General features: G+C 41.1%; 1 protein-coding gene across 1 annotated transcript; it reads left to right on the top strand.

Moving 5' to 3' along the window:
* Positions 1 to 7708: 7708 nt before the first annotated feature.
* ZIC5 (Zic family zinc finger 5) lies at positions 7709 to 16336 on the top strand. The gene is made up of 2 exons (XM_089684540.1): positions 7709 to 8917; positions 14950 to 16336. Exons 1-2 carry the CDS (start codon positions 7777 to 7779, stop codon positions 15384 to 15386), a joined length of 1578 nt encoding a protein of 525 aa, XP_089540666.1. The 5' UTR covers positions 7709 to 7776; the 3' UTR covers positions 15387 to 16336.
* The last annotated feature ends 1350 nt before the right edge of the window (positions 16337 to 17686 follow it).

Below are 17686 nucleotides of genomic sequence, written 5' to 3'. Positions count from 1 at the left end.
TCCACTGGCACTGTCTGATTTTATATTGGAGAGGGGTAGTAACTGGTCCACTGGCACTGTCTGATTTTATATTGGAGAGGGGTAGTAACTGGTCCACTATCACTGTCTGATTTTATATTGGAGAGGGGTAGTAACTGGTCCACTGGCACTGTCTGATTTTATATTGGAGAGGGGTAGTAACTGGTCCACTATCACTGTCTGATTTTATATTGGAGAGGGGTAGTAACTGGTCCACTGGCACTGTCTGATTTTATATTGGAGAGGGGTAGTAACTGGTCCACTGGCACTGTCTGATTTTATATTGGAGAGGGGTTGTAACTGGTCCACTGGCACTGTCTGATTTTATATTGGAGAGGGGTTGTAACTGGTCCACTGGCACTGTCTGATTTTATATTGGAGAGGGGTTGTAACTGGTCCACTGGCACGGTCTGATTTTATATTGGAGAGGGGTTGTAACTGGTCCACTGGCACTGTTTGATTTTATATTGGAGAGGGGTAGTAACTGGTCCACTGTCACGGTCTGATATTGGAGAGGGGTAGTAACTGGTCCACTGGCACTGTCTGATTTTATATTGGAGAGGGGTAGTAACTGGTCCACTGGCACGGTCTGATTTTATATTGGAGAGGAGTAGTAACTGGTCCACTGGCACGGTCTGATTTTATATTGGAGAGGAGTAGTAACTGGTCCACTGGCACTGTCTGATTTTATATTGGAGAGGGGTAGTAACTGGTCCACTGGCACGGTCTGATACTGGAGAGGGGTAGGAACTGGTCTATTGGCACTGCCTGATTTTATACTGGAGAAGGGTAGGAACTGGCCTGTTGGCACTGCCTGATTTTATACTGGAGAGGGGTAGTAACTGGTCCACTGGTACAGTCTGATTTTATACTGGAGAGAGGTAGTAACTGGTCTCTTGGCACTGCCTGATTTTATACTGGAGAAGGGTAGTAACTGGTCTATTGATTTTATACTGGAGAGGGGTAGTAACTGGTACACTGGCACGGTCTGATTTTATACTGGAGATGGGTAGTAACTGGTCTCTTTGCACTGCCTGATTTTATACTGGAGAGGGGTAGTAACTGGTCCACTGGCACTGCCTAATTTTATACTGGAGAGGGGTAGTAACTGGTCAACTGGCACTACTTTTATACTGGAGATGGGTTGTAACTGGTCTCCTGGCACTAATGTTATATTGGAGATGGGTGGTAACTGGTTTCCTGGCACATTTTTTTTTCACTGTAGAGGAGTAGTAACTGGTCTCCTGGCAATGACTGATTTTATACTGGAGAGGGGTAGTAACTGGTCTCCTGGCACTATCTGATGTTATGCTGGTGAGGGTTAATAACTGGTCTCCTGGCACTGACTCTTGTTTTTCAGTGTAGAGGGGTAGTAACTGGTCTCCTGGCACTGCCTGATTTTTTTACTGAAGAGGGGTAGTAAATTGTTTAGTAGCACAGGCTGGAGAGCGCTAGTAAATGATCTTCTGCCACTGCCCGATTTTATTGGAGAGGATTAGTAACTGGTCTCCTTACACTGTCTTATTTTATATTGGAGAGGACTGGCCTCTTAGCACTAATTTAAAATGGGAAGGGGAAATAACTGGTCTCCTGGCACTGCCTGATTATACTGAATGGAGAGTGGTAGTATCTTCTCTGGTGGCACTGCCTGCTTATACTAAGTAGTGGTGGTGTCTGCTCTCCTGGCACTGCCTAATTATTTATACTGCTACATTTACTGGAGAGGGGTAGAATCTAGTCTTCTAGTACTGTTTTTAATATATCAGAGAGTATTAGTAACTGATCTCCTGGTACTGCTTGTTTTTTTCTGCTACAACTGGTGAGGGGTAGTAACTGGTTTCTCAACCTGCCTGGTTATACCCCTAAATGATACTAGAGAGAGGTAGTAACTGGTTTCATTGCCCTACCTGGTGATACTACTAGATGATACTGGAGAGGGAGCCTTTTCCTGGCCTCCTGGCACTACCCGATTTTAATGCTAGGTTATACAAGAGGATAGTAACTGTTCTCCTGACATTGCTCGGGTATAGTGCTACATTACACTGGAAAATTGTAGTAACTGTTCTCCTGATATTGCTCGAGTATAGTGCTACATTACACTGGAGAATTGTATTAACTGTTCTCCTGTTACTGCTCGAGTATAGTGCTACATTACACTGGAGAATTGTATTAACTGTTCTCCTGTTACTGCTCGGGTATAGTGCTACATTACACTGGGGATGGGTAGTACCTATTCTCCTGACACTACTCCGGTATACTGCTACATTATACTGGGGAGGGGTAGTACCTATTTTCCTGGCACTGTCAGATTCTCTGCATGCCAGCTTCGGCCATCAGCCCTATATCGTAACACATATTCCCAAAGCTCTGCGTTCACCAAGGCAAGTGGTGTATATGCAGTGCAGGAAAGTGTCCTCTGAAACAAACCGTTTTGTAGAAGCCATTGGTGGCACAGTGCAATTCCGACATGAAAGTGCTTACCTTTCTTCAGCCTTCTCTTCCTTTCCCTGCTAGATTTCTGGCTGGTGCTGTGTGTGCAGCTTCAGGAGCTTTCCCAGATAAAGTTTAGGGGGAATTCTTTAATTGCACACAGAGACCCCGCAGGCTGGTGTGTATTTGCTATTCTTTCAGGGCTGCAGTCCTACTCTCTCTGCAGGACACAGAGGAGCTGATCCAAGTTCAAAGTCACTTCTGCCGTCCCTCTAAGAAGTGCTTTATTTCTCTTCAAACCACAGAGCCCCTTTCCCCGTCACAGGGTGAAAAGGGAAGAAAACACAGGCTCCAATCATTTGTACAGCCACTACCAGGACCTTGAGCTGGTTTTGTTTGAAGGGACGACCGTTAAACTTCAGATACTTTTTTTAGGAGTTTTTCTCCTGTTTCTTGAAGCACAAGTTTATATCAGAGCTGCAGATGACGGGTAACGATTGTGTGCTTTTTATCTTCATATTGCCTGCTTTCTGCCTTTGAATTGGTGATATTACACATGGCCGGCGCCTACTATCTTTATATGGGCTTTGTGTGCTGTATAAAACCTCGTAGGGAAATGATTCGGCATCTGAAGTCACTATAAGTTATTATCATTTTTTAGACATCATAAAAGTAAAGAGCAGGGCTTTGCGTGTGTTGTGTATTACAAAGGTTCCATTGAAGGTTACAGAAGTATTCGTTCCTAAATGAAAAACACGAGAAACTGCTGACTGATAAGTATCATTGCAAGTTTCTGCATTACAGTTATCTGCCTGGCATGGTATTTATTATAAACAAAGTTCGATGGTCTTCCCCATATGGTATGCATTGTGAGAGAGCACAGATGAAAAGGAGAACAGGCCGCACCGTTGTCTGTGTGACAGGACCTCAGAATGTCAACATGGTCATCAGTGGCCTATTAGGTTACAGGTTCCCTTTGATTGTCTGACCTCATGTCACTCCGAGGGTATTCGACCTGTGACCGCACACAGACCACATAGGATGTGCCACTATCAAGCTGCGGCTGGAGTGCAATGTGCAAGAAGGAACTCGTGAAAGTCTTTGCCAAGCCTGTAATGTTTTAGAGACGCTTTAATGGCCAGCAGACAGACCGAGCTGCCACCTCCACCATATTTATTGCTACGCACCGATTCCCTGTGGAATAGACGAAAAATGTGATAACTTGTCACCTGCTGCTAGCATGCTTTATACTACTTATTAAAATGTCCCGCTCTAATCGCCTTCTAAGTATTTTCTAGATTTATTACTATCATTATTATCATTTCTAGATTCTAGCCCTCCTGGGAATGAATATACAATCATCACAAAATTATCCACATCTTTTACTGTCACACCTAGATCGTCTGTGTGTCTGTCTATCCAAGATTATCTATCTATCTATCTATCTATCTATCTATCTATCTATCTATCTAAAATTATTCACATAGTTTACTACCATGCCAAGATTATCTATCTATCTATCTATCTATATATATATCTATCCACATATTTTACTACCATGCCAAGATTATCTATCTATCTATCTATCTATCTATCTATCTATCTATCTATCTATCTATCTATATATATATCTATCCACATATTTTACTACCATGCCAAGATTATCTATCTATCTATCTATCTATCTATCTATCTATCTATCTATCTATCTATCTATCATCGCATATCAACTATTCACATCCTTTACTGCCAAACCTAGACTATCTAATTAGACAATCATCCACATCTTCACATATTTTACTGCCATACCTACATTTTCTTTCTATCTACCTATCTAAAAAATATTCCCATCTTTTTACAGCCATACCTAGATTTCCTTTCTCTCTACCTATCTATCTAAAAAATATTTCCAACTTTTTACTGCCATACCTAGATTTTCTTTCTGTCGATCTAAAAATTGTTCACGTATTTTACTGCCATACCTGTATTTTCTTTCTGTTATTCACATCTTTTTACTGCCATACCTAGATTATCTAACTATCTATCTATCTATCTATCTATCTATTAGAAAATGATTCACATCTTACTGCCATACCTAACCTCTCTCTCTTTTTTTATCCTCATGTGATGCTGCACCGATCAGTAACAGCTAATCCTGTCGTGTAATCGATCATCTGAAAAGCTCCATCGTTCAGTGTTATGGTAGCTTCAAGTACAAAGATCTGCCCTGACTCTTAAGTACTATAAAATGCTGACAAATGAAGCTGTGTATTTCTACTGGTGGCGGCTGTAGCTGTCCAGTATTCAGGGGTGATACGACTAACAAATGAGTTTCAGGGGGCTAAGGAGGCAATTTATACTGTCACTCATAAATAACAGGACATATGTTAACCATATTGCTCTTACACGTAAAGCCGTCAACATGTCGCTGTTTGATACATCTTTACAACTTTACAAAGGCCTGACACCGGGCCGGGTATCTTTCAGCTTGAGAACAGCACAGAGGATGTGGCTGGAGGGTGATAAACATACTTCGTGCCTGAGCTGACCAGTGCTTATATTCTAGGCCTACGTCTACAGCTGGCTAGGGAATATAATATAGTATAGAACACCCCATGCATGGTAGATGGCATATGATGGCTATGAACCCAGTTCTGTATAGTAAGGACAGCAAACCTACATAACACATGTTTATTTGACATCATAGTGCTGAGTACATGATTACATGTTATGTAGGTTATTGGGTGATCTCATGTTGGCGTTGCGAGTAGATTCCTTTCTATCAAAGTTTATGGAGGTGACAATTTACTAAATACAATTGTTACAATTGTTTCACTCAGTAGCCTTGTGAATTTGTCTTCACTTCCGAACACCCAGCCATGTACTACAGAATTTAACTTTTAGGAGCTGCTGTTATACCGAACTGGTTGCAGTAAGTACAGGTACAGTGGGCTACGTTAAACAATTACTCCCTTAGTAAATAAATAGTGGTCACACTGAGAAATTTCCGAATGACATGCTAGTCTGTTTACATGATGGAAAGAAGAGGTCAGTGTGAGGCAATTCACAAATTCCCACTTTTTTCTTAGGGCGTCCCACTTAAGGGGGGCGTTCTAAACACCCAGAAGGGATAAAGAGTCCCCCTTAGTCGGATCAGTGAAGGTATACACTAATAGTTCTCCTAAATAGGTCATTTACACACTGGCTTCGTACTGTACGTCACTTCAGATACCTATAGTGGAAATGCAGACTTTGGGGAACATTGTCTAAAGAGCAACTCTTGTTTCTGATTGACTTTATCCTGATCTGCACAAACATCCCGTGGTACCTCACCTCCATACACAAAACACACAATATACAGGTATCACTGAAATAAAATGATGAGTCTAACTTTCAAAGTAGACCTAATGTATGCAAAGATAAATATTAGATAGATAAAAAGCGAATCTCTACAGGTCATGTTTTATCTAGCACAACCCGTATGCCTCTGCATCTTATTTCGACTATAAAAAGTAAATTTATCACTCGTATTGGAATTCATTAAATCGATGACAGATACCCAGCATGCAGGGTTTAACACGAGGTACGGATGGAGGCTCGAGCCAGATCCACCACCCAACCTCACACGAGTATTTCTTTTTACAAGTTTTCCTCTACACATTAAACTTCAAGTCGTTATATAAAACTATGGACACGTGCCCACCAGAAAATATAAACAAAACATTTTTTAGGTGCTGTGTACAAGGAATTAGCGGAAATTTTGTAACTGACAAAGCCCGTTTTGCAATTGTTTTACAGTATTAAACATCCGAATATATATATATATAATTTACTTTCTACATGTTTTAATACATTGTCTTATGGGCACACATTACCTGGATAATATTTGCCCGATGTGAAGCCCTTTCAATAAAAATAATCCTTGACATTCTTTAATGTATTTAAATATGACGTTTGGGAGCATTTACAATGTCTTCCGACCTGATAAAAGATATGAATGATTTGGAGTTTTACGAAAAGTCTCCTTCCGGGGTTGTCTAAGTTTCTAGTGTGTATATCACTGACACCTGAGCCATGTTATTTCGATAAACATTTCTGGTTGGCGATAATATAAAATACAATTTGTGGATGTGTGTCCTTGTCAGGAGAAATATTAGACTCCTGGAAATCACCTGTTGTATTACTATAGGTAGCACTTGGGTGACTGCATTACGTGCGGCTGGGACAAATGAATAAAAAAGAAGGCAGTATCCCAGAGCAATCAATCAGTTCTCATCTTTCATCATCTAGGCGATAGAAACATAGAAAATAAAAACAAAATAAACACAGCATGTGGAAAGAGCACGGTAGGTGTAATAGTAGTAGGAAATGTGAATAAAATACGTGGTGTGTACACAGAGATACCAACATTTCGAGGTCACGGTTGTCCATATCCAAACTTTCAGGTCATCGTTGTCACAACTCGCAATGTTACTACAAAGAGCTGAGACTGTCAACTGAACCGTGACTGGTTGCCATGGTTACTGCGCAGTGCACATCACCAAGGAACTTTCACTGATCTATTGAGATAGCCGATGTGCAATCCATACAATGCGTCACCTTGGATGACCTAAACTCGTCCACACATCTCCATCCAAAGTTTATTAGGATCCCAGCACAATGTACATGATAGTAAATACCGACCTCTGTAGTATGTTTATATATATATATATATATATATATATATATATATATATATATATATATAATGTGTGTGTGTCATCTGTCCCCCTCCCAGCCAGAATTTGGGGAAGTCGGTAGCGGTGTGGCCCGCCATAGATGGATTCACTGCTATGTGATGGATTGGGCGGTGAAAGCGATCTCTTTAACGTGACATTTAGGGGGACATAAGAGGAGGCAGTGGCCTAGGCAGTAATTGGCACTAGAAGTGATCGGAATGGCACTCTGGCCCCGGGGGAGAGTGCTGACAATGGCGGAGCAGCTCTGTTCCCGCCTGGCTCTGCTCCTACTAGTCCTCCGCCAGCCGCCATCCTCCGGGCTCACTAGAAAACTTTCTCCAAGTACAACTTTGAGAAGTGGAATGCAGGCTGAGAGCATGGGGGCGGATCCCCGCTGTGCGGCGGCCTGACAGCCAGCCAATAGGCTGCGTGGGCCTCCTGCCAATCCTGGCAACCCGTCCAATCCCGGCTGTGCCATCGCTAAACTCGATGCCCCCACTGTGCGCCTCCAATGCTGCGCTTTCTGCCAATCGCTGGAGGACAGAGTGGGAAAAGGAATAGGCAGAGTTGGGAGGCAGACAAAAGAAGTTAAAGAACGCTTAATCTACCCATGTTTTTGAAGGAGGATGGTAGAGGGGGAAAAATAACAACAGTAAGTGTGGATGGACTTGATTGTGTAGTGATGGAGCCCCCTTTGAGCAAGAGGAGTCAGACTCTGAGGTTAGCGGATTTGGCAGCGGCTCAAGCCCATCCTCATCAGACTATGACAGGCTTCCCGGGGTTGGGGAGTCATCAAGCTCACTCCCACCCTGCCCACATCCACCCTGGGGAGTTGGGGAGTGACCCTGGAGTTGCCCTGACTCCATTCGGACCTGAGCACATGGCTCAAGCCAGTGCTCTGAAACTTAGTCCCTCGCAGCACATGCCAGCTCATCCCGAGGCTCAGACCGCTGCCGCCTTCGCCTCGCCGGCCACAGTCAGCTATCCCGCCGTGGCTCATTCCCACACTGGCTACAGCAGCAGCCCCAGGGACTTTCTCCTTAGGAGGGAGCTGTCCACTTCTGCCATGTTAGGAGAGCAGCATCCGGCCACCGGCTCCCCCCATCACCACCACCACCACCATCACCCCCATAGCATGTTCATCTCCTCCACTGGCACCTATGGGCACTCTGATGGAGGAAGCCACCCTCTCTTCACTGGCATCCACGAGCAGGCAGCCCCAGGAGTCCACCACCCCCTCAATGGACAGATGCGCCTTGGCTTGGCCGGAGAACTGTACGGGAGAGCGGAGCCCTTCAGAGCCGAGCACTATGCAGCCTCCTCCATCCACAGCTACAACTCTATGAACTTAAATGTCAACCTCGCTGCTGCTGCTGCTGCTGCCGCCCACCCAGCCGCTGCAGGGGCGTTCTTGAGGTACATGAGGCAGCCCATCAAACAAGAGCTCATCTGCAAGTGGATCGATCAGGAGCAGGGCTCCAAAAAGACCTGCTGCTCCAAAACTTTCAGCACCATGCACGAGCTGGTCAACCATGTCACGGTGGAGCATGTCGGGGGCCCCGAGCAGAGCAACCACGTCTGCTTCTGGGAGGAATGTCCCAGGGAGGGAAAACCATTCAAAGCCAAATACAAACTGGTCAACCACATCAGAGTTCACACTGGGGAGAAGCCTTTCCCATGCCCCTTCCCTGGATGTGGCAAGGTCTTTGCCCGATCAGAGAACCTTAAAATCCACAAAAGGACTCATACAGGTAGGTATTTTCTGTCTTTTCTGCACACCTCCTCAGCCATGTGACTGCTCATGAATAAGTCATTTAGCTGCACACATTGGCAGGAAACCTCCGAGGACTAAACAACCTGATCATGTCTCCCCACCACTGCATTTACACTGGGTTATTTGTCTTCTGGTTTCCCAACATCTAGGATTGTTGCCAAGATTTCTCTATGAATGGAGGAGACCTCGTGTGAATGGTCAGGAGGGAGGGAGACAAAAGGATCAGCCTGCAAGAGCCAGCTTAGACATTTCATCCAGGGGTCCTAGAGGGTCCCCCATTTTCTGCTACCTCTACTCAGTTAGATTTAGCCAGGGCTTAGCATGTCTTGGGGCACAGGAGGGGGATTGAAGCAATCTGTAAATATCCTCAGGGCTTCCCAGTCAAAGGCGACTTTACACTCTTGTAGACCTGCCTGGTATTTAGTTCAATGGATTGTTTAGGTTGAACCTCCTATTACATCTATATAAGAGTGAGCAGATATTGTAGAATTAGATTGTGTAGTGTATAGCCAGCTTATGTACACAAAAGGGGAGATTTACTAAAATTAGAGCACTCAGAATCTGGTGCAGCTGCGCATGGTAGCCAATCAGCTTCTAACTTCAGCTTATTCTATTAAACTTTGCCAATAAAACCTGGAAGCTGATTGGTTTCTCTGCAGAGCTGCACCAGATTTTGCACTCTCCAGTTTTAGTAAATAACCCCGATGACTCAGTTCACTAAGTTTACAAACTAAGAAACACGCTTATATTTTTTTCCAAGAAGTTAGTTATTTTTTTGAGTCCAATGAGATTTGAAATCTACAGTCACATGGCTGCACATGTGTTATAGTTTAGTGAAATGTGCCTACAAACCGATTTTTCCATGGCACCTTCTGATATGACCTCAGTACTGAGCAGGCGTAAAGATAACGTAACGATTGACCAATGGATGAAATGCTTGAACAGATTACTGTAACTTTCCCAAACTTCTAGATAATTGTACTTAAATGAGACATAACCCTCCTGTATAGATGACATATTGCACTACAAAATTAGTAATATATTAGTATGTTATAGGGGGCAAAGAATACCTATATTTTCATATTTATATATTTACTAAATGATTAATGTTTACATGCTTATGTTGAAAAAAATCCCACCAGCCCGTGTATAATTAATAAATGATGGCATGTTATAAATAACATACCAACTATAATAGATACAGTTACAGGTGATTTGTAGGATGTAGTGGACTTTCTGGGTGTGTAGAAGTCTATAGCCCAGGCCTTCCTTCCCATAGACATGATGGGTACAGGAGAGCCAACCCATTCTGATGACACGCCAGACATGCAGGATGACGAGAGATTACACACATCCTCTTGTACAGCAGACCATCCGAGCACACCGCAAATCATCTACTTCTTCTTATCACAATCGCTCAATTAGTGCTGCATATTTTAAATTAATTCCACTAGTTTCAATTAATTGATGCTGTGAAAATTCATTATGTTTATCTAAATGCGATTTTAACGTATTTTTCTAATTATCTGCATACATAGAAAAGCCCAAAGGATTCGATTTTCATTACACTCAGAATATATTATATATAATTACACTCCTTTCGGTGTGATACAAAATGGCAGAGTATGGCTCACTGGGGCTGTAGGGGTTAAGGTGCAGGCTTTCGGGAGATTTACTAAAGGTCCAGCTGGTGGGGTAACAGGGATCTATAAAAGTTGTCTGAAATGTCATGATTGAGCCCTTTAGGAACCTTCTCTGATGGGATGCATGTATGATAAGGGATAGTGGTGTATTCCAGTGTAGGTCATATACTATAATAGGCCAGGAGGACCGATGGTCAGAGCTGTTAGGTGTCTGAGTATATATAGAGCTACATATATGTAGTGTATATACAGTAAGTGGGGGAGGTCAGTTGATGGAGCTGAAGTATGGTGACTGACAGCTCCGGAGATGCTGCTATGATAGCACTGCTGATAATGCTTCATAAAGCTGGACATGTCTGGAATTAAGGCCTGGAGATATTTGGGTGACAGACGGCAGATGTCTGGTCTATACAATAGGAGATGTCTGGGTGAAATGGCTGGAAAGGGTTGGGTAACTGAATCGATGACCACGAGTTACTGTACAAACATCGTCTTATAATCTTCAAAGACTTCAAGTAAAATTGTAACCAGATTTCAGTCTCATCAGTTCTGTGAAAGAGTGATCTAGTGCTGAACTCACTGTGGATGCAGAGCAGCACATTACTTTCTCAGCCCATAGTGACTGATAACTATGAGGCATCAGTAGCAGAGCTATCACTACTACACATAACCTCAGGCATAATATGCATCCATTGCAGGATGTGAGATGGAATATCTGGAACTGTGAATTTCCCTGTTGTCCACAAACAGTCCAGGACGTCATCTTCCTCCAAGCACCACCAGGATTGGCTGGACTGGGGATGTGACTCAGATCAGAGAATAGGAGTGAGCCAGGGCAGTCTGTAGACTAGCATCAGGCAAGGGACCGTGCTGGCATCCCGTTGAATGTAATTATTACTTACTAATTAAAGGTATGATGTAAGAAGGCCATTTCTAATAAAGCTGGTAACCTGTTTGTCAAAGAATCGCACAGCTATGACGTCAGTGGCAGGAAACAGATACCTGATCACTAACAGCCAATATACCGTATAGTAAAGCATAGTGGAACTCAGAGTACACACATAGTACACATTAGATCAACACAGAACTGTATGTGTTTGTAGGGATGTACTAATACTAATTACTAATAACACTGGGAGTTTATTACAGCCATGCTGCATCTTGGAGTATGAGCATTCTCAGCGTATTTGTACTTGACCGAGAATAAATAGAATAAATACAACCAGACCTACATTATTCCAAGATGAGTTTACATGATATAAAGCTACAAAAAAATTAGCATAAACTTGTGAGCAGATACATTATTTCGCGTACTCAAATGTCAAATTAAAGGTACTAAAACGTAAATGATAATCCAGACTATCAGTGAAAAGTAATAAAATGATACATTGACACATCGAAATGTGAGAAAGAGAGACGTTTTATTTAGCTGAGGCTCAGACAAATTGTTAATAATCAATGACAGAATGTTACACTGTAGACTACTACAAGGAATAGTGTGTGTTTGATGCAATTGTACTGTAGCTAAACCTGGAAAAGGAAGATTGATATCTCTGACACACACACACAATAAAGTAAATATATAAATAACAAAACAACTATATACATGTATATATATATTATATATATCCACAAAGAAATGTGTGGAGAGTGGACTATATATATATATATATATATATATATATATATATATATATATATATATATATATATATGTGTGTGTGTGTGTGTGTGTGTTTTTTTGTTATTTATTTAATTCCTCCTTTCTGTCTCCCCACTTCCTTGCCAGTGCCACCTCTACCACATTCTTCTTCTCCACTCTAGTACACTGGTCTAGCCATATATATCTATATATATATATATATACACATATGCACAGAAATAGCACACTATGGAGATTATTATAGTTTTTTTGTTATTTCTATATATATATAAAAAAATATATATATATATATATATATATATATATATACACATATGTGTGTGTGTGGATATATATATATATATACACACACGGAAATAGCACACTATTGAGAAAATATGTATATATTTATATATAATCTCCACTTGAGAGCTAGATTCTGCACTATGACATGAGAGTCGTTGTTGGGTACAGAGTTGGCAATGCATGTGCACATATCTATTAGGAACATTTTTTTCCTAGGGCCAGAAAAGATGAAGTGATACAATGGCAAGTGGTTTACATGAAGAATGTGTTGACTATAAAGTGGTGATTTAAGAAATATGATTTAGGAGATTTAGGAGGCAGTTATTCCATAAATTTTAAATAACAGAAAACTCAGACACAAAAATCCCCGGATATAAAACAGAGCAGTAACTAAACATGTCTATCAATGTCCAGATGAAAGTTACATAATTCATATTAATTACCTATGTCCAGAGCTCTTGCTCTGATCCTGTTTGATCTATGCTACAAAGTCCAAGAGATAAACAAGAACGCCTGGTTTTCTGCTGCTGACTACTCAGCACTACCCTCCCATAATAAAATACATGCAATTCCTATATTGTTTCAAAACTGTATTCTAGACTAGGGGTTAACTGATGTCTGAAATAAGCGACATTAGCTGGGCCAACCTAAAACGGTTTTCTTTAGTCGATCACTCCCAGAATCTGTGATATTTTGGAATACAGTGGTGAGTAACAATTCACCAGTAATAGTTATGCGAATTCTATGGGGTTATAATTAGGGATAATCAAATATGAAACAGCTACAGTACACCACACATTTCATAAAGGAGCACACTGGTAAAAGAAACAAAACAAATAGGACACATAGAAATAACATAGGTAATCTACGGTTCACATTATTAGTGAACCGTACAGCAGTGTTATTGGAAAGGTGATTATGGCAGTTCACAAGTGTCACTGCATGTGACAGAATAGGGAGCACCAGAAACGGATCTGCTATTGGCTAGACCAGAGTACTAGAGTGGAGAAGGATGTGGTGGAGTGGCACTGGCAAGGAAGTGGGGAGAAGGAATATGCATTGTATATTAGAAGACACAGCAGGGGTGTAGCTGAGTGAGGATATTGGCAATACCTTAGGTGAAGAGTACATTAAGAAGAGCTCAGCCAAACATGTATTAGTGGTGGGATTGTGACTACATTAGTAGGGGGTGTCTGTAATGGTAATAATCTTCATGGGAAAAGTGCTGATCTGTGAAGTGTAGGGGCGAGCCAAAGCTCAGTCTAATTATACACACCCTTTATTTGGTGGGGAGCAATCTACACTAGGCCTATATATATATATATATATATATACATACATATCAAGGGGTTACAGCACAGAGAGTCAAAATAAATTTTTCAATGAGGTTCAAAAACCAACACAGCAATGTTTCAAGGACATGGTTGCTTGAGACGTTGCTGTGTTGCTTTTTGAACCTTATTGAGCAATGCATTTTGACTCTCTGTGCTTCAGCCCTCTTTTGTTTATTATAACCAGACACGGGCACAACATGTTATATATATATATATATATATATATATATACATACACACACAATAATGTGTATCCATGTGTAGTGTCCTGCCAAATTGCACCGTCCTATTTTATCAATGCAGATGAAGGTGACATTCATCTGATGTAGGTTAGCCACACTACTGCATAGATCTTCCAGCAGTCTTCATTCTTTTCTTCCCTTCCCATGCCTGACACAACACACATTGGTGAAGTGGTAAATGACTGACAACACACACACACACACACACACACACACACACACACACACACACACACACACACACACACACACACACACACACACACACACACACACACACACACACACACACACACACACACACACACACACACACACACACACACACACACACACACACACACACACACACACACACACGTGTGCTGGTAGAGATCTCGGTGACAGCACGGCCCTGAAATGCTAGGATCATTGTATTTCATTCTATTAGCCCTGACAAGTGTAGTGGGATCGTATATAACCCAGTCTTTAGAAGAAAGTGATTGAATTACAGGACATGCAGAAGTTCGGGCCATGCCAGATAAGCACACCCCCGAGGCTGCTCTTTACAGGCACTTTAACTGTTAAGCAATGCGGAAAGCTATTAAAATAGATTTGCTATAGATTTCTTGGCTTAGCATTGCATCGGGTGCATAGATAGGCTACTAGCAGTCTACTGTTCCCTTTATTAGTGTTATCTTATTATAACTGTCAGATGAGATGATGAATCCGATCTAATGATGTGTGACAGTGTAGCACACAAATACAATGCGATGTGCACACCTGAGCCTGTGCCCTGTGCAGGTGATATGACTTTTTTTTTTTACCATTTATGGATATATATATGCTTTCACTTTCTGTAGGAGAGAAACCCTTTAAATGCGAATTTGATGGTTGCGACAGAAAGTTTGCCAACAGCAGTGACAGAAAGAAGCATTCTCACGTGCACACCAGTGACAAGCCGTATTACTGTAAGGTCAGAGGGTGTGACAAGTCGTACACTCATCCCAGCTCCCTGAGGAAGCACATGAAGATCCACTGCAAATCCCCTCCAGGCTCCCCCTCTGCTCTGGGCTACTCTGCTGTGGCCACTCCAATTGATGACTCTCTGTCCCCTGCTCAGGAGCAAGTCAGGGGGCGCTCTAGCAATCTGTCCCCTCAGGTCACCAACCTCAATGAGTGGTATGTGTGCCAGGCCAGCGGGGGCCCCAACAACCTGCACACGCCATCCAGCAATGCTGACTCCACAGATTCTGATGACGAAGACACTTACAGGAACTCTGAAAGGACTATACGCTAGACACTGCTGCCTTCCCCAAGTGTGACAGATGGACCACAGAGATCGCTTTTGGGAGCCCCAGTATTTATTTTCTAGAACACCATAAGGTCCTCAAACACTTGAAAATGTTACTATGCTTGATGAGTTTAGCAACGGTATGGCCTCCACAGCAAACTGTCTGAATCCTGGGATAGATGCCCTGTAGAAGCAAGGAGGATAAACAGATTATCATTCTGCCAATGCAATGTATTTTTATTCGCAGGCTGGATACTGTACAGAATGACAGTGCTCTATCTCCCTCATGTGCCTCACACACACATCAATTCACTCTGGAGGTTCTTGCCTGACTAGGCCCAGTGCTTATAATGTGGTCCTGATTGTAAAGCACCACCTGCTGAACAGGCACCAGTCCTGGACTCCCGTGGACTACACACAGCTCCCATCAGTACCCTGCTCTGCCTGCCTTGAGCACCCTGCTTTTCTGGTCTCTACATATCCCACAAATATATTTGTACTTTCACAGATCACTGACTTTTCTTTTGTAAACTTGGCTTGAAAAGGTATTTTTTTTTTGTTTCCATTTTTCTAAATTATTTTTTCTATTACTGTAAAAAGACACCACGGCCATAGTTCTCCTTGGACTTCATGATATATTGCCGAATCTGATCTGGTGTACATTAAAATGTAATAATCAACATCAGATTTAAAATGCCTCAAATCCAATGTCTTAGCATGCTTTCCAAATGTTAATAGCAATCAAATCACAAACTGCTTTCCCCGATGGAAATGGCTTATTTTCCATTAATTCATAGAAGACCTGAACAGTTTATTTTAACCTCGCTCCTTCTATAATTACAAGCTGTAATGAAAGGGATTGGGACTAATTACTAATTGCATTTAATGATGCAAAAACCATAGAAAGATGACAACACAACGGAGAAGAACAAAATGTGATATATAATATATATTTATAAATGGTGTGTGTATATATATATATATATACATATATATATATATATACACACACATATATGTGTATATATATATATATATATATATATATATATATATATGCTCTCCTCCGTGTTGTCTTCTTTTAATATGTGAGGAGTGTATATATATATATATATATATATATATATATACACACATACATATGTCTTATGTGAATGTATGTATGCTATTGCATTAAAATCTGCAAAGAATGGCAGTTTTAAATCTTAAGTTAGATCGTCTTTTTTTTGTTAGGGCTATACTTTAAAGCTTAAATTACATTTGACAAAAATATCTTTTAGAATTGTCAGTGAATGCAAATACAATATTTTAAAATTACTAGCGCAAAAAAAATGATTTATGTAGAAATCTGACTAATGTGCACTTGTAGTGAGAACGAAGATGGCAGCTTTCTCAGGTAAAATGGAGCTATCAATGGCTGAGTTGCAGATTTGTAGCATGAACTGAGGCCGCTGTGTTTTCTCTCCCTATTCCCCAAGTACCAGAGTCACCATCGGCGATGAAAGCCGACCATTGCTGTCAGCCCATAAGTCTCCAGCTTCTAGTATTATGATGCCACTGTCCAGATTCTAAAATCTACTAAAGACTACTAATTTCCCCTCAGAGAATAGACTTCTAGATAGTAGATTGCCCTTCCCCAGGGTGTATAGGAGCCTGTTGTGTATGATGTGATCGATTGTACTAGTCTTGTCGTTGTTTATAAAGTGTATGTGAATAATGTGATTTTGTACAAGTTGAATTAATTTATTTTTATTCTGGATTCCGTTTTTTTATTATTATTATTATTATTATTATGTTTTTTTTTTTCTGGAAGAGCGCTCATACACCAAAGACTTATAATATTACTTTATGGTGAAATATTGGTGTTTGAACCTGTGTCATTTTTTTAAACAAGTAATGAAGGTGAGAATCTAAGAAATCTATATTATATATATTTTCATTTTACTTGAATCAATGTGATGTGACAGGTACTCTTCCTGCATGTATCCTGTGCAGTTTGATACTGATCTCAGTGCTCTCGCTATAGTCATGTACTAGTGCAGTGCTACTGTCACTTGTCTGTGTGTCATGTTCAGTGAGTAAAGTGACTCTACAATTCCTCCACAAGACAAACAGTTTAAAGAAAAGCTAAAAAAAAAAACAATTCAGATAAAATCATTGGCTGTGTTTACTTTTCATTTTTTTAATACGGTTTAAATAAAGGAAATGAAAAGAGACGTCTTGTTTCTGTTACTAAACAGTTCATAAAATGAATAACTGCTATTAGGTAGAAACATCATCATATCTTCTGAACTGGAACTGGAGAA

Source organism: Staurois parvus, unplaced genomic scaffold (assembly GCF_062004578.1).
Source record: "Staurois parvus isolate SC_StPar_1 unplaced genomic scaffold, SC_StPar_1.0 ptg000349l, whole genome shotgun sequence".
Classification (NCBI taxonomy): Eukaryota; Metazoa; Chordata; class Amphibia; order Anura; family Ranidae; genus Staurois; species Staurois parvus.
Note: the sequence above shows the minus strand (reverse complement) of the source record. Positions and strands in the feature narration are given on the sequence as shown.